Source organism: Amphiprion ocellaris, chromosome 13 (genome assembly GCF_022539595.1).
Source record: "Amphiprion ocellaris isolate individual 3 ecotype Okinawa chromosome 13, ASM2253959v1, whole genome shotgun sequence".
NCBI lineage: Eukaryota > Metazoa > Chordata > Actinopteri > Pomacentridae > Amphiprion > Amphiprion ocellaris.
Window position 1 is genome coordinate 646,832 of NC_072778.1, and position 20,662 is coordinate 667,493.

The 20,662-nt window shown below is 39.3% G+C and overlaps 1 protein-coding gene across 4 annotated transcripts in view; it reads right to left on the bottom strand.

Moving 5' to 3' along the window:
• The window catches only part of LOC111582719 (protocadherin-1), a 263,570-nt gene that overhangs the window by 14,700 nt on the left and 228,208 nt on the right, over nucleotides 1–20,662 (bottom strand). The window contains exon 5 of one of the 4 annotated variants that reach the window (XM_055016561.1): nucleotides 18,197–18,231. The exons of the other annotated variants lie outside the window; for them this stretch is intronic. Within the exon in view, the coding sequence (XP_054872536.1) occupies nucleotides 18,212–18,231 (20 nt within the window). The 3' untranslated portion in view covers nucleotides 18,197–18,211. Of the gene's footprint in view, nucleotides 1–18,196; nucleotides 18,232–20,662 lie in introns of those variants that run through there. 4 annotated transcript variants of the gene reach the window in all.

Consider the following 20,662-nt stretch of genomic DNA (forward strand, 5'->3'; position numbering starts at 1 on the left):
TCGTTTTTGTGAGTTTGTCTTGCTTTTGTCGTTTTCTGTCTCGTTTCTTTCATTTTGTGTCTTGTTTTTGTCGTTTTGTGTCTTGCTTTTGTCATTTTATGTCTTGCCTCTGTCGTTTTGTGTCAGTTTTACAGCAGCAGCAGGTGGATTTTCATTTGTTAATATCACTAATATCACTAAATCACAGTTGTCACTGGTGATTTCTGGGATTCTAACTGTATAAACAGCGTTCAAACAACATTACAGGCTCATGTTTGGTCTGTAAACTGTTTGAATTGTTGGACAGAACTCAAGAAGTAGCTCAACTGGATGCACATCCCACATTAAAGAACAACATTTCAGTCCCAGTCTGAATCCACATTTAGACAAACGAGTTAAAACACTGACGCCTATGAAGCAAATAAATGTAATTTATGCGTAAACAAACTGTTGATTCTCATCATCAGCATCAACTTTGTGCAGAAAAACTTTTCAAAAACAACCAAAGAGCTGCACAGTTAAAACAGCAAACCATAAAACCAATGATTAGAAGAAGACAGCACGACAAAAGCTGAAGTTGGGACGTCTTATTGAATCGAATGCCAACAAGAAGATGTTTGAAGTTTCTAAAGTCTGAACAGTTCTTACATTAAAAAAACTTCCAGAAAATATAAGCAGCTACTGTGAAGGTTCCATGTTAGAACATCTCAGAGAATGTGGTTCAGTATCTCCCAGTACGTCAAAGGAAACACTTCTAGACTTTAGTAGCAGCTACTGTTAAGGTTCCATCTTGGAACATCTAAGAACATGTGGTTGGTCGACCTCAGTGGAGATTCCAGTGCGGTGACGATGCAGAATTTGGGCTAAATCGTGGCCAAACCGGGTTTAAACATCGCTGAAAGTGCACAGCTTGTTCTGGTTAGCAATGACGACAACATACTAAAAACATTCTAGGATGCCCAAACCGTGAACCAGCCTCAGTGCGTTGGAGATGTTCAGGAACAAATCTGGTCCATAGCTGCTCCAGCATCTTCAAGGACTTAAAGGTAAACTGGTTCAGACATTCGAGGCGACAGGATCAATCACCTCCGTTTTTGTATCTGGATCTCAAAACTCAAGAGCATGCAATTGGTTGATCTTGAAGATTAAAGGGTCTTGAAGGAGCAGAAATTACTCAAATCATAGGAAAACCGTGTTCAAGCATCACTGAAGCTCCATGACGTTTACGGTGCTCCTGGTCAGCAGTGATGAGATCAAACTGAAAGGGTGCTGGAGATGTTCAGGAACAACTCTGATCCATGTTGGCTCCAACGTCTCCTAGAACCCTAAAGGTAAATTGTTGGAGATTAGAGTCAATGTCAGAACGCCCAAGAACATGTGGCTGGAGAACCGTAATGAAGACTGAAGCATGTTAGTTGGTAAAGAAAGAGGTCAAACTTGGTTCAAGCATCTCTGAAACTTCATGACGTTTACGGTGCTCCTGGTCAGCAGTGATAAGATCAAACTGAAAGCATTAAACCAAGAACCAGCTGGAGGGTGTTGGAGATGTTCAGGAACAACTCTGATCCATGTTGGCTCCAACATCTCCCAGAACCCTAAAGGTAAACTGTTGGAGATCAGGATCAATGTCAGAACGTCCAAGAGGATGTGGCTGGAGAACTTTAATGAAGATTCAAGTGTGTTGGTTAGTAAAGAAAAGGGTCAAACATCTCTGAAACTCCATGACCTTTGCGGCGCTCCTGGTCAGCAGTGATGAGATCAAACTGAAAGCATTAAATCATGAACAGCTGCAGGGTGTTGGAGATTCTCAGGAACAACTCTGATCCATGTTGGCTCCAACGTCTTCCAGGACTTCCATGATCTGCTCTCTGGTCTTGGTTCCTCAGGGCTCCTGCAGAGCCGGAGCTGCTGTGGTGGTTCCTCAGCTGATGGGCGGTATGATGACAGGATTATTCAGCTCAGCAGCATCTCTGGCAGCAGCTCCAGGTCCAGGACTGGTGGTTAGTTGGAGAAGTTCTGGGGTAAGCCCTGGAGGACGGAGCCTGGAGGACGGAGCCTGGAGGACGGAGCCTGGAGGACGGAGCCTGGAGGACGGAGCCTGGAGGACGGAGCGCTGTCAGAGGGCTGCTGGATTCAAGGTTGCCTCTATTAGTCAGGGCTATTTAAAATGGAGTAGCCCTCCTGAGTTTTTCCTGCTGCTGCTCTTATCTCCACTCCTGAGTTCCAGTTAACCCGGGGGACCCTCGCTCGCCCCGCCGGCCTCTCTCTCTGCATAATACACTCCGCTACCTTGGTCACCGTTTCCCGGTCAAACTAATTAGATTTCAGAGTCCCCCGCTTGGGAAGATGTCAGTGGTATGAAATGGAAATAATTTCCAGATGAGTATCTGACATTTTACGCTGTCGACTAGAGTAAAGAGCCCAGGCGGACTGGCTTTCCCCTTCCTCCTCCTCCTCCTCCTCTTCTTCTTCCTCTTCTTTTCCGCTCCATCACTTTAGTCGCAGAGATATGCTAAATCCTTCCTCTCTGCTCAGCTCGGGTGATAAATGGAAGCAAATGTACACAAAAGAGAGCTTCTTCTTTTTTCTTCTCTTGCTTATGCTTGAAGTGTTAATGTGTTTAATTACTTTGAAGCCGTGTGTGTGTGTGTGTGTGTGTGTGTGTGTGTCTTGCAGTGAAAGATGCAGCAGGAAAACCTTCAATTAAGGCCTTTTCTTTTTCTATGACAATAGCTCCAATTTATCTTCTGGGAACAATAGAGGAGGTGCAGCTGCTCTGAACGCTCAGAGACGTCCAGGAGAAAGAAAGGACGACGTGCAGCTTCCCCCGCTGCAATCAGCCGGCAGCCCACACACACCAGGAAACCTCAGCGTTGCAGTCCATCCACCGACTTCCACTCGCTGCCTGGAGGCTGAAGCACCAAGCTAGGATCAGACAGGAAGCTCTCCGATGGTCATTAGGTCAGATCAGGGGGTTGCGGCATCTTAAAGTTTGCTGGAGACACGTCAAGACAAAATTTCACCTCTATAATAGCAAATATGTCTGTAGGCTCAACAACCATGTTGTTTAAAGAGTCATTGCAGAGATGTGATGCTTTTTTTGGCTGATTTGGACCCAGTTCTTCAGGTTTCAATGATTCTTTAATGGTCATTAGGTCAGATCAGGGGGTTGTGGCATCTTAAAGTTTGTTTGGAGACACATAAACCTAAAACTTCACCTCTAAAATATCAAATATGTCTGTAGGCTCAAAAACCATGTTGGTTAAAGAGTTTTCCACGATGGGTTTGGAGCTGGTGGCTAATCTAGAACCATTTCTTCAGATTTCAGCTAAACTAGTTCTTTAATGGTCATTATGTCAGGAGGTTGTGGCATCTTAAAGTTTGTTTCTGACACAAGTGGAGATACATCAAGACAAAACTTCACCTCTAAAATATCAAATATGTCTGGAGGCTCAACAACCATGTTGACTACTGAGTCATTCCTTAGATGCAACGCTTTTTTTGGCTGATTTGGACCCAGTTCTTCATGTTTCAATGACTCTTTAATGGTCATCATGTCAGATCAGTGGATTGTTGCATCTTGAATTTTGCTTGTCAAACCAAAACTCCATCTTTGAAAAACCCGATCAGACGGAAACTTCTACATCTGGCTGGTTCAGAGCTGAAGCCTAATTTGGAATCACTTCTTTGTGTTTCAGCCACAGAACCAAACATCAGCCAGGTTTGAAAGCTGCATCAACACTTTGCTGGTCTGGAACCAAACAATAACACCAAGTAAAACTCTGTGACTCCCATTTTTAAAAACCAGAGCGAGTGCAGCGTCTAGTCTGGCAAAGAATCCAGAGCAGAGTAAAAACCAGAGCTGCAGCATCGACATGGAAACGGAAGCAGAAGTGATTTATCAAGAAACCAGACTGTCTTCTTCCACCTTTATTGTTGGACTCCCAACCAACAGCAGCCAAACACAAGCATCCTCGTTAGGTTGCACTGACTGATACGCAATTAAACTCATTTTTGTGTCGTTTATTTTTGTCTCTAATGATGTTCAAAGAAACTGCATCACCTGCTGAACTTCTAATCGTCCAAATAACCCAAGAAAAGAGCAACATTTCATCGAAAACTGCTTCAGGTAAGACTGACATGGATGAGAGCATTTTAGTCAAAGCATCCCTGACATCACTCTGGAAGATTTGCAGTCATCTCTGGCCTGTCTTCTCATATACTTTTAAATTCATTTTAGATTTAAAATAATAAACTTGAAGACTTCTAATCAAATGTCAGACAAAGACGTCACATTTTCCAAAACGTTGCTAAATTTGGAATATTTTGAGATGTTTTTCTTAACTATTCATGAATAAATATTGATATTTCCACTTCTGATGCTGTTTATTAATTTTTGAATATGCAAATAAATTCACACACCACTGTATTTAAGGCTGTTATTGCAGGCAGCATTGTCTAGCCCTGCTCAGTTCATTATGGCTGTAAATATTCTTATTTTTCTGGCTATTAGTCCTTCGTTAAATGAGTTTTTAATAGAACAGGAAGTCAGTTCATTGTAATAATTGTAAAATATGTTCTGGACAATTTGGAAAAGCTTCATATTGCTTCCTATGTAAAAGATAGCAGGAGTTATTTTGTATTTTGTGCAGAAAATTGAGCTTAAAACATGCATGATGTTAATTTTTGCATTCATGACACGCATCGTGAGATTATAAAAATAAAGAAATGCACCCGTGGACTCAACTTTTTGTGGTTCACTGCAGGATTTGTGAGGAAACTATTGCATAAATTTCTCACATATTGAGCTCAGATCTGCAGGATATCTTCCCTGTTCTTCCCTGAAGGTCCTTCAGCTTCTCTAACACAATCGTTCTTCTTCCTTGACTCCTCTGGCTGCAGCTCTTTGTACAGAAAAAAAAAAAAACTGAAACGCTGCAGCTCTGACAGTTCTGACGCGTTTCTCTGTAACTGAACAAATGAGCAGCGTGGAGGTTTTGATCCTTCTGAGCCACCGTAGCGACGTTCCTCTGTGCTTTCTGGGCCTGCAGAGCTTCCTTACATTAGGCAGGAGATAAAAAGCTCCTCCTCAGCTTCAGAGCGGAATAAAACCAACAACAACACTCTGTTCATAGAGAATAATCAGAGAGAAAAACAACAACAGAATAAATTCACATTGCTAAATCTATTATGTTCATTTGTCTTATTTAGTTTGGATTTTTGCGCTTTTTCTGCTAATTTCTGATTCCTTCTTGAACGTTTTCTTGGCTGCTGCTCAAAATGAAACATCTCAATTCATATTTTAAGGGTTGAAATTAAAATCTGCTCAGATATTTAAGATTATTCAGTTTTATTTGTACATCATGAACCAGCTGGTGGAGGTTTTTGGAATGTTTTTGGCAGTCAGCAGTTTATTTTGTGTTTTTTTTTCTTTGCTCCTGCCTTTTTTTCACTGCAATTTATATCTAATAATTCAATTTATTCTAATATGCTCAATATTTCAAATAATTTTAATAATATATTTTGCATTTTAAAAATGTTCTACCATTTATATAATGTTTTCATGCATTTTAATAATATATTCTGCATGTTAACATATTTTTTCTCTCATTTTGTTCATATTTTCTTGCTTCAGGAGGCTTGAATTTTCTCTTTTTTAAGTCACCAAACCAGATTCTTTAAGTTTCTACCACTTCAATGAATGTAGGAATTAGATTTTTAAATTACAAACAATATTAATTTGATGCAACAGATTAATGAGACTTTAAAGGTTTGTCTGAATACATAAATTAGGGTTAATTATATTAAGTTGTGGGAATCAGATGCCTGAATCAGTTTTTTATGATTTTGTTCAGATTTTAGCTCCAGATAAAAACAGATGAAGTGAATAAAAGGTTCTAGTTTGGTGTTGTTTGGTTCCTCGGCTGCTTTAGAGCCGTAGACGGGTTCACACCTGGCAGGTAACGGACTAGAAGAGTCGGTTTAACCCTCCTGTTGTCTTCATTTACGGGCACCAAAAAATATTGTCTCTTTGTCTGAAAAAAATCCAAAAATTCCGCAAATTTCTGAAAATTTGCAAAACCTTCAGGAAGAAAATTCCAATAATTCCTTAAAAGTTTTATTTTTTAAAAAATCCCCCAAAATTGGCAAGAAAATCCTTGTAAATATTTTCAAAAAATTAGTAGAAATCTTCCCAAAAAAATCCTAAAAATATCTAAAATGATTACATATATATCAGTAAAACTTCTGATATTTTCACAAAAAAATCATTTGGGAATTCATTTTTTGTGAATGTTCTTAAACGCTTTTTTAAACATTTCTTTTCTCAACCAAAAAATGTTCAAAAATTTCCAAAAAATATTGAAAATGTGGACATCAGAAGTTTCACTCTGAAAATATGTTTTTTCCACATTTTTCAAACTTTAAAACGGGTCAATTTTAACCCGCAGGATGACACGAAGGTTAAAGGAGGATGAGGAGATTCTGCAGCTGACCGAGAAACAGAAACCGAAACAGAAGCTCCTATTTTGGTGAATGAATGGTGGATTTGCAGATGGAGGGAGGTGGGGTGGTTGTCGGACTAATAACTCGGTGCATGAGGCGGGAGGAGAGCTTCTGAAAGCATCAAATGTTAATGTTTGAAAGGAAAAAAACAAGTGATTTTCCTCTCCATGGCTCTCTGCTGCTAATTAGCCAAAGAACGGTGACATTTAAATATCTAATATCCTCTTTTCCCTCCATCTCTCAGATAAATCTGTGTCTCCTTTTCCTTCATTTTCTGCCAAACCCGACTCCTCTTTCCCCATTTTTTTTCCTTTCTTCTCCTTTCATCTCCCTCCTCCTCCCCTTCGCCCTCGTTCCCAGCTCAGTGTCGATTAATTAATTGCCGGCTAATTTAATTTCTCTAAAAGTAATAACTTGTTTAAGCACGAATAAAGACTGACACGGCAAAGTTCTAATCTGCCCAAAGTTTAATTAGAGCCGGGAAGGTTTCAGTGCCGATCCAGACCTGGGGGGTCAGAGGAGGCTGGACATGGATCTAGGCCTTTAGGACTGGATCTGGCCTTTAGGACTGGATCTGGCCTTTAGGACTGGATCTGGCCTTTAGGACTGGGTCTGGCCTTTAGGACTGGGTCTGGCCTTTAGGACTGGATCTGGCCTTTAGGACTGGGTCTGGCCTTTAGGACTGGATCTGGCCTTTAGGACTGGATCTGGCCTTTAGGACTGGATCTGGCCTTTAGGACAGGGTCTGGTCTTTAGGACTGGGTCTGGCCTTTAGGACTGGGTCTGGCCTTTAGGACTGGATCTGGCCTTTAGGACTGGATCTGGCCTTTAGGACTGGGTCTGGCCTTTAGGACTGGGTCTGGCCTTTAGGACTGGATCTGGCCTTTAGGACTGGATCTGGCCTTTAGGACTGGGTCTGGCCTTTAGGACTGGGTCTGGCCTTTAGGACTGGGTCTGGTCTTTAAGGACTGGATCTGGCCTTTAGGACTGGATCTGGCCTTTAGGACTGGATCTGGCCTTTAGGACAGGGTCTGGTCTTTAGGACTGGGTCTGGCCTTTAGGACTGGGTCTGGCCTTTAGGACTGGATCTGGCCTTTAGGACTGGATCTGGCCTTTAGGACTGGGTCTGGCCTTTAGGACTGGGTCTGGCCTTTAGGACTGGATCTGGCCTTTAGGACTGGATCTGGCCTTTAGGACTGGGTCTGGCCTTTAGGACTGGATCTGGCCTTTAGGACTGGGTCTGGCCTTTAGGACTGGGTCTGGCCTTTAGGACTGGATCTGGCCTTTAGGACTGGATCTGGCCTTTAGGACTGGATCTGGCCTTTAGGACTGGATCTGGCCTTTAGGACTGGGTCTGGCCTTTAGGACTGGGTCTGGCCTTTAGGACTGGGTCTGGCCTTTAGGACTGGGTCTGGTCTTTAAGGACTGGATCTGGCCTTTAGGACTGGATCTGGCCTTTAGGACTGGATCTGGCCTTTAGGACTGGATCTGGCCTTTAGGACAGGGTCTGGCCTTTAGGACTGGGTCTGGCCTTTAGGACTGGATCTGGCCTTTAGGACTGGATCTGGCCTTTAGGACTGGGTCTGGCCTTTAGGACTGGGTCTGGCCTTTAGGACTGGATCTGGCCTTTAGGACTGGATCTGGCCTTTAGGACTGGGTCTGGCCTTTAGGACTGGGTCTGGCCTTTAGGACTGGGTCTGGTCTTTAAGGACTGGATCTGGCCTTAGGACTGGATCTGGCGTTTAGGACTGGATCTGGCCTTTAGGACTGGATCTGGCCCACATGGAGGTTCTGGTTGAAGCTCCTGAAGCTTTTCTGAATGTGGACAAGCAGTTTAACAGAAAATAGTCTTAGAATGCAGCATTTGAAAATTCACCAAAATTACAGAATTTATCAGAGCCAAAAACTGTAAAAACAGAACAAAAATCTCCAGATTTTCACCTTTAAGATGCTTCTTAGACTATTCATGTGTGATGTGGGGTTCTGCAGGAGAAATTAAGCAAATCTAGGCTTAAAATTCTAACATTTCATCAAAATATCTTAACCCTTGTGTCCTGCGGGTCAAATTGACTCGTTTTAAAGTTTGAAAATGTGGAGAAAAAAATATTTTCACAGTGAAACTTCTGATGTCCACATTTTCAACATTTTTGTAGAAATTTTTTTGGTGGAAAAAAAGAAATGTTAAAAAAAATGTTTCTGTAAGAACATTCACAAAAAATCTACCAAAATCCTACGAAATTCAGTGGATTTTTGTTGATTTTTATGTGACTGTTCTTAAAGAAAATATCAGAAGTTTTACTGATATATATGGAATCACTTTAGATATTTTTAGGATTTTTTTTGGAAGATTTTTACTCATTTTTTGAAAATATTTACAAGAATTTTCTTGCCAAATTTGGGGAATTTTTTAAAATAAAACTTCAGGGAAATGTTTAAGGAATTATTGGAATTTTCTTCCTGAAGGGTTTGCAAATTTTTAGAAATTTGGGGAATTTTTTTCAGACAAGGAAACGATATTTTTTGGTGCCCGTAAATGAGGACAACAGGAGGGTTAAGATGGTTTTCAGACTAATCATGTGTTCCTTCTATCCTTTGTTACAACCCGACTCCTCAGTTGTAGCAAAGACGCGGAGACAACCACTGTACGGTGAGAAACAAATGTTTATTGCCTAATCCAAAAGCGGTCCACACTGCCGTCAAGCCCAAACGCCACAAAATCCCACATGAGGCTGGAGCTCCCAGACAGCAGCTCCTTTTCCCGGAGACGTTTCTGGGTGAATCTCCTGGAGACCAACCCAAAGTTCTTTCAGATTTTTTTATTATTCGTAGCGTTTTGTATTTGAAAGCGGCGCCTGAGAACAAACCAAAGCCGGAGCAGTAGAAACGCCTCCAGCGATATCAGTCCGATAACACGGCGGTTCTCCTGGACATAAATATTTGACCAGCGTTCCTGCTGAGTGTGAAGGAGAGCGAGCTCATTAAAGATGCAGAGGAACACGGTTGGTGTTTGCTTTGAATGCACACACTGACCTGAATACACAAAGCGTGGCCGAGCTGGCAGCATCTGCATCTGTTTAAAGCTCGGCTCGCGTTTATGGGATGTTTCCACTAACTAGGTCTCACAGTGGTAATGGGACGCAGCAGGATGCTGCTGGAGAGCACTGTTAAAATACAGAATGTATGATTTAAATGTGTAAAAATATTATTTACATTTTTGAAAATATTATTAAAATACAGAATGTATGATTTAAATGTGTAAAAATATTATTTACATTTTTGAAAATATTATTAAAATACAGCATGTATGATTTAAATTTGTAAAAATTTTTATTTACATTTTTGAAAATATTATTAAAATAAAGAATGTATGATTTAAATGTGTAAAAATATTATTTAAATTCCTGAAAATATTCTTAAAATACAGAATGTATGCTTTAAATATTTAAAAACATTATTTAAATAATTAAAAACTTTTTTAAAATGCAGACTGTATTTTTTAAAATGTGTAAAAATATTATGTAAATTATTGGAAATATTCTTAAAATGTTAAAAAAAATTCTTAAAATGCAGAATGTATTATTATAAATGTATAAAAACATTATTTAAATGATTGAAAACATTCTTTAAATGTTAGAAAATATTGTTAAAATGCAGAATGTATTATTATAAATGTGTAAAAATATTATTTTAATTATTGAAAATATTCTCAAAATATTAGAAAATATTGTTAAGATGCAGAGTGTATTTTTAAAATGTGTAAAAATATTATTTAAATTATTGAAAATATTCTTAAAATGTTAGAAAATATTAAAATGCAGAACATATGAGTAAAATGATTGAAAATATTAATAAAATGTTGTAGAAAATGGACATCTGATTAAATGCTTGCCTCTATAAGTCCATAACTGTCTTCAGATGGACACCTGAGTTTTTACTTTGTGTAAATTATTAAAACAAACTTGTATTTCTACCTTTCCACTCTGATTTGAACGTGTTTATTGCTTTAACTTGCTTTTAACGTGTTTTTTCACCAGTTTTCTGTGCTTCATCTCTCCTCAGAGTTGTCTTTTCTATTCATATTAAGGAAGTGAGCTGAAGACAAAAATCCTGTTTTTAATCATACACTCGGGGCAGAACTTCCATGAGAGTCTCACCGTGGGAACCCTGGACTGATCTACATCTTCTGGGACGCTAATATTTCTGACAAACGGCTCGAAAAACATCAAACGGTGAAGATCTCCTGTTGTGAGGCTGTAAAATGTGATGGAAAATGATCCATGAGACAAAAGCAATCAGCCGGTTTAAAGGAAAACTGAAGAAAAGAAGCAGTTTGGCTGCTGGTGTTCAATTAAAACACGTTTCTGCTTCTGGTAGAAAGAAAGAAAAGAAAAGAAAAGAAAGAAAGAAAGAAAGAAAGAAAGAAAGAAAGAAAGAAAGAAAGAAAGAAAGAAAGAAAGAAAAAGAAAGAAAAACACTTCGGCCCAAAACTACTCAGAGAAAGTCAATACATGTAAATTCACCATTAAAAGACATAAAATCACCTCAAAATGACACAAAATCACCACAAGATGCAAAATCATCACAAAAGACTCAAAATCAGCTCAAAGACAAACAAAATCACCACAAAAAGACCAAAATCACCACAAAAAGACACAAAACCACCACAAAAAGACCAAAATCACCACAAAAAGACCAAAATTCACCCATCTACATCTTCTGGGACGCTAATATTTCTGACAAACGGCTCGAAAAACATCAAACGGTGAAGATCTCCTGTTGTGAGGCTGTAAAATGTGATGGAAAATGATGCACGAGACAAACGCAATGAGCCGGTTTAAAGGAAAACTGCTAGTGGGCTTTAATGTTCCCTCGGAGATGGAGAGACGTGACTCTGGGCTGTCAGACCGGACGTCCACACCTGTCAGCGCTGTTTTCTGTGCATCAAACGGCCGCTAACATCGCGGGCTTAAAGCGCTGCTGTTTACGCGAGTCTCTTGAAGTTAACTCGAACAGTCGCTCTTCAAACGGCAGCGGAGACGGTGGAACCAAACTCTACGACCCGCCCCCGTAAATAACATCAACCAGCCGCAAAATAAAGAAATAAACACAACGAGATCGGATCTGAGAGACGACCGAATTAGCGGTGAGGTGAAACAAATCTTCACACGGAAAGAAACGCCAAGCAGTCAATTATTAATAGTCCAGAGGAGAGAACACACACTTTAACACACTCTCTGACACACACACACACACACACATACACACACACACACACATTTATGTAATAATATAGATTATTATACAATATATAATGTGTAATATACAAAAAACTTGAATAGAAATGCACAAAGCAGCAAAAAACCTGGATGGGACTGGATACTAGTGCACCAAAACTCTTTAAAACGGAGATATTAATGCATCAAAGCGTCAAGAACTGACCGTTCCTGCTCTAAAACAACTGAAAACTTGAATATTAATTCGATATTCATGAATGAAAAAGTCTATACATATAAGTATATAAATATATGTGTGTGTGTGTGTGTGTGTGTGTGTGTGTATATATATATATATACATGAATAGAAAGACACAAAATCACCACAAAAAGATGTAAAATCATCAAAAGCTTTTTTAAAAATGGGATATTATTGCGTTAAAACTTTAAAAACGTGGATATTGTGACACCAAAACGTAAAGAACTTGGAAATGAACACACTCCCTGACACACACACACACTCTAACACACTCCCTGACACACACACACTCTAACACACTCCCTGACACACACACTTGTACTTACAGCCCTGTGGAATCGGCCTACTATGAAGGAAAAATTCAATTATCCTACAAAAGTGAATAAATTTGCAGCCTCGCGGCCCCCGGCTGTAGCTGCCGTTTCCCAGGATGCATCTGGGGATCGTGCGGGGGGGGGGGGGGGGGGGGGGGGGGGGGGGGCTTATTAACGGGATGTCGCAATCTTTTAGCTCCGTCAGACTGGAAATGCACTGAGAGCTGCTCCTTTACATTCAGCTCAGAGTGTTCAATAAGAAGAGAAGGAAAAGAAGCACTTTGGCTGCTGGTGTTTGGTTCAAACACGTTTCTGGTAGAAAGAAAAAAGGAAAATAGGTTCACACTGCGGCCCAAACTACTCAGAGAAACTTAATAGATGCAAATTCACCACAAAAACACTCAATATCACCTCTAAAAGACTCAAAATCATCTAGAAAAGACACAAAATCATCATATAAAGACCCAAATCACCACAAAAGATGTACAATCACCTCCCAAAGATCAAAATCACCACAAAAGATGCAAAATCACCTCATTAAGACACAAAATCACATCATTAAGACAAAAAATCACCTTAAAGACACAAATTAATTAAAATACATTCAGAACCATGAATTGCTGAACTCAGGTAAAAACATAAAAACAAAGTTAAACAGTCTGTTCTGTTAGATATTAAATGCACTTGGAAATGCACTGACAGTACATGTATAGTATAGAGTCCATGCAATACAACATACACACCGTACTAATCATGTGTAGTACATACATTAGTATTACTATGTGTACGTGGTTTCTGAACGTTTATTCTGGCTGTATTAGAGACGATCTGTAACCCTACAGATATCTAGCTCTGAAATAAAAGGCCAAAATTACACCCAGAAACCACAAACTGCAGCCAAAAAATGCAAGAAAAACCAAACAAGAGGTTGGATTTCCAACTTTCATCCAGTCGGTCTGTAAAGATGAACCCAGAAAATGAAGCAAATGTGAGCTGAAAATCACCACCTTTCTTCAAAATCACCTCATTTTCAGTGTCTCATTTGAAAATCTGTCAAAAATAAGTTTTTTATTGTAGCCAGATTCTGTGAAAAACCAAAAATTCTATGATGCTCGATGCAACTACGGAGCTTTGAGACACTCAGCTGTGACCAACAATCGCTTTATAGAAATTCAGAGAGTTTCAGATGAACTGCAGGCAGAGAGTAAAACCAAAGCTACTGGATGAATAAATAAATGCAGCATGACTCAGAAACAGAGAACAGAGCAGTTTAGATCCATTCAGCATGGTGAAACATCAGAGAGAAAAGCAGCTGTATTTACAGACATAAATATATCTATATAGACTTTATGTTATAGTCTTATTATTATTTCTGTATTTAGACTTTGTAATGCTCTTTTTAATTGTAAATACCAGCACAGTTATGCTTTTTATTTCTTCTACCAACACGATTCGTACGTAAGTTTCCTCATTTTTCTGAAAATATTCTTTCTTCTTTGTTAAATCTACACTTTCAGGGACAACACATTGTAGAAAACAGCTCAGTAAAAGCAAAAAAGGGCAAATATAGCATGAATTTAGAGTAAATAAAGACTTAATGACGACTCTGAGACATCCCATAGTGTTCTTTCCTGCAGGTTAAACTGCTGTCTGGCCTGTTAGCGTGATGATCTACGTACATAAAGGTACATTTTACTCCCTTTATTTATTCCATCGCAGTGACTCCAGCCTCCCCTCCATCCGTCAGGCTTCATGCCGTGTTCTCCTGTTAGTCAGCGGCGGCTTTTCATGTTTCCTCGCCGATCATTTCTGTCTTTTCATGACTCCAGACTGATTGTGTGTTCTCCGTGACGCCTGTCAGCGGCGTCACTTCGAGCCACTTCACGTCTGATCCGACGGCGGCGTTCTACCTGCGGCTGATTGATGCGCTCTCGTGTTCCCGCTCTGCAGACAGATTGATGCTGACACGTATGACCGGCCGCGGAAAACAACATGTGACAGGCGTGTTGAGGAGCCGACGAGCCGCGCGGGAAACACCGAGTCACGTTCAGGTGCGTCGCACAATCCGGGATCGTTAATGAAAGGCCGCAAGAAAACGCTGGAGAAACAGAAAGTGGGACGCAGGAGGAGGCTTCGAGGAAAACTGGGAGGATAATAAATTATAACTACCCTCCGGTTTTATGTTTACTCATAAATTCAGACGACACCAGAGCTTTACATCAGACCACATCCTTATTGCAACACTGATATTTTCCCACACGTCGCCACAAAAACACTCAAATTCACCACAAAAAGATGCAAATTCACCATAAAATGACTCAAAATCGCCTCAAAAAGACACAAATTCACCACAAAGAGACTCAAAAGGAGCTCAAAAAGACACAGAATCACCACAAAAAGTAGGAAAAATCAACCAAAAAAGATGTAAAATCACCTCAAAAAGACACAAACTCACCACAAAAAGACCAAAATCACCACAAAAAGATGTAAATTCACCACAAAAGTTGTAAATTCACCACAAAAATACCAAAATCACCACAAAAAGACACAAAATTACCTCAAAAGACACAAAATCACCACAAAAGGAGGAAAAACCACCAAAAAAGACACAAAATAACCTCAAAAAGACACAAATTCACCACAAGAAGACATAAAATCATGACAAAAAGACTCAAAATCACCACAAAAAGAGTCAAAATCACTACAAAAAGACACAGAAAACCTTAAAATCACCAATAATGTGCTTGAAATCACCACAAAAAGATGTGAAAACAGTAAACCCAAAGCTACTGGATGAACAAAATAAATGGTTGAGAAACAACCTATAACCTGGTAGGTGTTTTCTGAAATCTAAACTGTAAAGTTTTGTGGTATTTTGATGTGACAGGCGTGTTGAGGAGCCAATCCGGGCTCATTAATGCGATGGAAAGGTTGCAAAAAACGTTGGAGAAACAGAAAGTGGAACGCAGGAGGAGGCTTCGAGGAAAACTGGGAGGATAATAAATTATAACTACCCTCCGGTTTTATGTTTACTCATAAATTCAGACGACACCAGAGCTTTTCATCAGACCACATCCTTATTTCAACACTGATATTTCACTGCTCATCGTCCTGAAAGACAGAAAGGAAGAAGCTCTGAGGAACCAAATGGAGCTCACAGATCATTTCCAACTTCTGTGACGTTCAATTCAACCCAGAAAATGAACCAAATCATAAAGACCTCATTCTCAGTGTCTCCTTTAGAAATCTGCCAAAAGTAAGTCATTGATTCTATCCAGATTCTGTGAAAAAGTAAAAATTCTATGATGCTCGATACAACTAAGAAGCTATAAGACACTCAGCTGTGACTAACGGTCGCTTTATAAAAATTCAAAGAGTTTCCAGATGAACTGCAGGTCATGTTTCTACAGAGCAGAGAGGAAAACCAAAGCTACTGGACGAATAGAATAGATGCAGCATGGCTCAGAAACAGTGGACAGAGGAGTTGGAGATCCATTCAGCATGGTGGAACATCTTCTACTGATGATGGTGGAACATCTTTCTACTGATGATGGTGGAACATCTTTCTACTGATGATGGTGGAACATCTTCTACTGATGATGGTGAAACATCTTCTACTGATGATGGTGAAACATCTTCTACTGATGATGGTGGAACGTCTTTCTACTGATGATGGTGAAACATCTTCTACTGATGATGGTGGAACATCTACTGATGATGGTGGAACATCTTCTACTGATGATGGTGGAACGTCTTTCTACTGATGATGGTGGAACATCTTTCTACTGATGATGGTGGAACATCTTCTACTGATGATGGTGGAACATCTTCTACTGATGATGGTGGAACATCTTCTACTGATGATGGTGGAACATCTTTCTACTGATGATGGTGGAACATCTTCTACTGATGATGGTGGAACATCTTCTACTGATGATGGTGGAACATCTTCTACTGATGATGGTGGAACGTCTTTCTACTGATGATGGTGGAACATCTTCTACTGATGATGGTGGAACATCTTTCTACTGATGATGGTGGAACATCTTTCTACTGATGATGGTGGAACATCTTTCTACTGATGATGGTGGAACATCTTTCCACTGATGATGAGCAGAGAGGACTGATAATAAATTATAACTACACTCCAGTTTTCTGTTTACTCATAAATCCAGACGACACCAGAGCTTTCCATCTTTATTTATTCTTCATCCTGAAAGAAATAAAGAAGCTCTGAGGAACCAAACGGAGCTCACAGATCATTTGGCTGAGGAGTGAAAAAAGGCTGCAGATAAACTTCTCTGTCAGACTTTGTGTCATTTTCTGCAGCTGAAGTCTGCAGGAGATTCTTCTTTTAACAGAGGAAATAAAGCACGGCAGTTTTTTTTCCTTTTCTCTTCCTTCCCTGCTGGAACCTAAAAGCAGAAACCCTCAAACGGAAGCCGAGTCCATCGCTGCAGATGGAGGACGGAGCTCTGAGAAGCTGCTCTCTGGAGGGAAACCAAACTTCAGGAGGAGAAACTGGTTCAGACTGCAGCTGAATTAGAGGAGGAGGTGAAGCTAATTTAACATGTGGAGCCGACAGGACCAAGAGCTTCACAATAAATATATTCTATGATGCTTGATGCAACTAAGAAGCTTTGAGACACTCAGCTGTGACCAACATTCACTTTATAAAGAGTCAGAGAGTTTCAGATGAACTGCAGGTAGTGTTTCTACAGAGCAGAGGGGAAAATCCAACCTACTGGATCAATAAAATAAATGCAGCACGGCTCAGAAACAGTGAACAGAAGACACAAAAAGATGTAAATTCACCACAAAAAGATGTAAATTCACCACAAAAAGATGTAAATTCACCACAAAAAGATGTAAATTCACCACAAAAAGACAAAAGATCACCTCAAAAAGACACAAAATCACCTAAAAAGACACATCACCACAAAAGATACAAAATCACCACAAGAAGACTCAAAATCATCACAAAAAAGATGTAAATTCACCACAAAAAGACTCAAAATCACTACAAAAACATACAAAATCACCACAAAAGACCAAAATCACCACAAAAAGACACAAAGTCACCACACAAAGACACAAAATCACCACAAAAAGATGTAAAATCACCACAAAAAGACCAAAATCACCTCAAAAAGATGCAAAATCACCACAATAAGACATAAAATCACCTCAAAAAGACTCCAAATCACCACAGAAAGACTCAAAATCACTACAAAAAGCCACATAAAATCACCTATAATGTGCTTGAAATCACCACAAAAAGACGTGAAAACAGTAAAACCAAAGCTACTGGATGAATAAAATAAATGGTTCAGAAGCAGTGTTTTTCTCCACAGTACAGAATGAAAAACTAAAGAGGACCCAGTGCAGAGCTCTGAGGAACTCCAGATGTATATTTACTAAATAACTACTTGCTGTCTGAGTCTAAAACCAGCAGAATCTGTACTTAGCAGATAAAAAGTCCATTTTGATGTGAATTAGACTCCTTTCTTTCTTTCTTCCCTCCTGTGAGAGTGCAGCTGCTGCAACCTTCAGCGCTGGAGCGGTGAATAATGAAACCCATCACGCTTTTAAAACCAACAATCTGACAGCCGGCTGCACTCCGACTCTCCGCTTTGATGCCGTAATTCATTAAATGACAGCAAATAATACGGAGAAATACTAAAAAGCATTTCAATTTAACCTCCAAACAACTGCAGAGAAGCCGGAAAAACAAAGTGGTGTTTTTCCTCCTTGGGCTCAGTTCTGCTTCTCCACGTTCCTCTGCTTCCACATTCGTCCCCATCTGCCTTTCATCTTTTGTCCTTCCTTTCCTTTTGTGGCTTTTACCTGCATCTCTGGGCCCTGATGTCCCACCACCCTTTGTTCTTCCTCTCTGCAGCTCTGCAGCCGGCGGGGAGGAAGAGGGACCAGACCTGCCGAGATCAAAGTTGACTCTTTCTGCCTTTAAAAAAATAGAGTAGTGGAGACGAGTTGAGAAAAGGCAGGGAAAGTTTGGTTCAAATAAAAAAGAAGCAGAGAAATCCACCTGAAAACAGCTGGAAACTCAGTTAATTCAAACAAACTTTGTCTTATTTTGGACAGATTTTGAGTCATTTTTGACAAATTTCAAAGCATTTTTGAGGATGTTTTGATTATGTGACTCTTTTTATCTTCCACTGGACAAAGTTTGGGTCATTTTGGACGATCTTTATCCTATTTTAGACAATTTCTGAGTAATTTTGGACACATTTTAAGATATTTTGGTCAATTCTGAGTCATTCTGGACAAATTTCAAGTTAAAATATCCAAAAACTAGAACCTTGTCTGGTCAAACTTTAACCCATCAGATTCTACTGATGTTAGAGCCTCAACAGTTGGAGAAATGTGGACCAAAGACTGGATTTGAGTAGAAACATGGATCCATCCATAGATAAACACTTACAGGAACTTTATGGAGACATGACTCCAAAGATCTAAAATATTTTCCATTGTTGAGGAGGAAGATCACCAAGTAAAGTTTTCTGTTTCTGGGTTTGTCCTTCATTTCAGTCACAGTTAGAATCAGGATTTTATCACCAAATACTTTGTCACATCCGACTCAGAAGCAGCAAACTTCTAAAGAAGGATGAGATATTATAAAGCTGCTGCAACACGTCAGATTCCAAGGCTGAGGTGTTAAAAAATTACAGAAGTGCTCTGAATGTGCAGATTATTCACCTGAGAATGTGCTCAACTGCACGCATGTCATGTAAACAAGCAGGAATGTAAAAAGGATAATAATAATCCTGTTTAAAAAGCTGGGTGTTATAAAGTGGCGCACAGAGAGAATCCAGGTCGACGGCTTTATGTCACATCGTACCTGCAACATCCAAAATAAACCTGCAGCTCTTTTTAAAACACCTCTGCAGCCTTGTGACATGGAAATAACTGCAGGAAACGCTCCGGCCACGGCTGACTGGAGTACAAATGTCAGGAAAATTGACCTTTCTAGAGTTAAAGACACGACAAATCCTGGAACTCTTCAAAAAGAACCAACAACAGGGAACTATTTACATGTTTTAATACGAATACAACCTGCAACAGCCAATAACCACATCCCATCTTCAGCATTTCACAGTTTCCTGATGAATAAATTCACTGTTGTGGCTCCATCTGATTGGTTCCACTCCTCAGCTAACAGCCAATCAGCAATGTTGTCATTTTAAACACTTACCGAAACCTTTTGGGGTCCCAGTTACACCTTTTGAGTCATTTTAAACAAATCTCAAGTAATTCTGGACTTATTTAGAGTCATTTTGAAAAAATTTTGTGTAGTTTTTACCAATTTCAAGTCATATTTGGACTGATTTAGGACATTTCTGCTTCAATTTTGGATAAATTCTGTAGAATTTTGAGCCACTTTAAAGAGTTTTAAACCATTTTAGCCATGTTTCAACTCATTTAGGACAATAATGTGACATTTTGGACAATTGTGAGTCAGTCAGTTGGAACCTTGTCTGGTCAAACTTTAACACATCAGATTTACTGATGTTAGAGCCTCAAAAGTTGGTGAAATATCACCAAATGTTGAAATGTTTTAGTAGAAATATGGATCCATTCATAGATAAACACTTACATGAATTCTATGGAGACACAAAACCAACTTCGGTTGAACATTCTGCATTTTTTTTTTCCATTTTTAAGGTCAAAAAATGTATTCCGCACAATTTTGAGTCACTTTGGACAGATGTCCAGTTTTCTTTGACAAAGTTTGAGTCATTTTGGATGATTTTCAAGTTATTTGGGTCAATTTTGATTGTTTTTGGACAAATTTCAGGTAATTCTGGGCAGGTTTCAGGTCACTTTGGACACTTTTGACAAATTTCAAGTCATTTTAAATAAATTTGGAGTAATTTTGAACAGGTTTTAGCTCAAAATGTCTAAAAACTGGAACCTTGTCTGGTCAAACTTTCCTCACATCAGATTCTACTGATGTTAGAGCCTCAACAGTTGGAGAAATGTGGACCAAAGACTGGGTTTTAGTGGAAATATGAATTCATCCATAGATAAACACTAACAGGAACTTTATAGAGACACAACACCAACTTCAGTTAAACATTCGCCATGTTTTTTTTTTCCATTTTTAAGGTCAAAAAATTGTTTTCCACACAATTTTGAGTCATTTTGGACCGATCTTAAGTGTTTTTAGACAAAGTTTGAGTCATTTTGGACGACTTTCAGGTTATTAAGGGCATTTTTAATTAATTTTGAACAGATTTCAAGTCCAAACAGCCAAAAACCGGAACCCCAAAATGTAAAATCTGCTAATTTTGGATGAAGAATCTAAATAAAAACCAAAGCAGCAGAATAAAAGATGAAACCAGAGTCCTGCAGCCTGTAAGAATCACATCAAC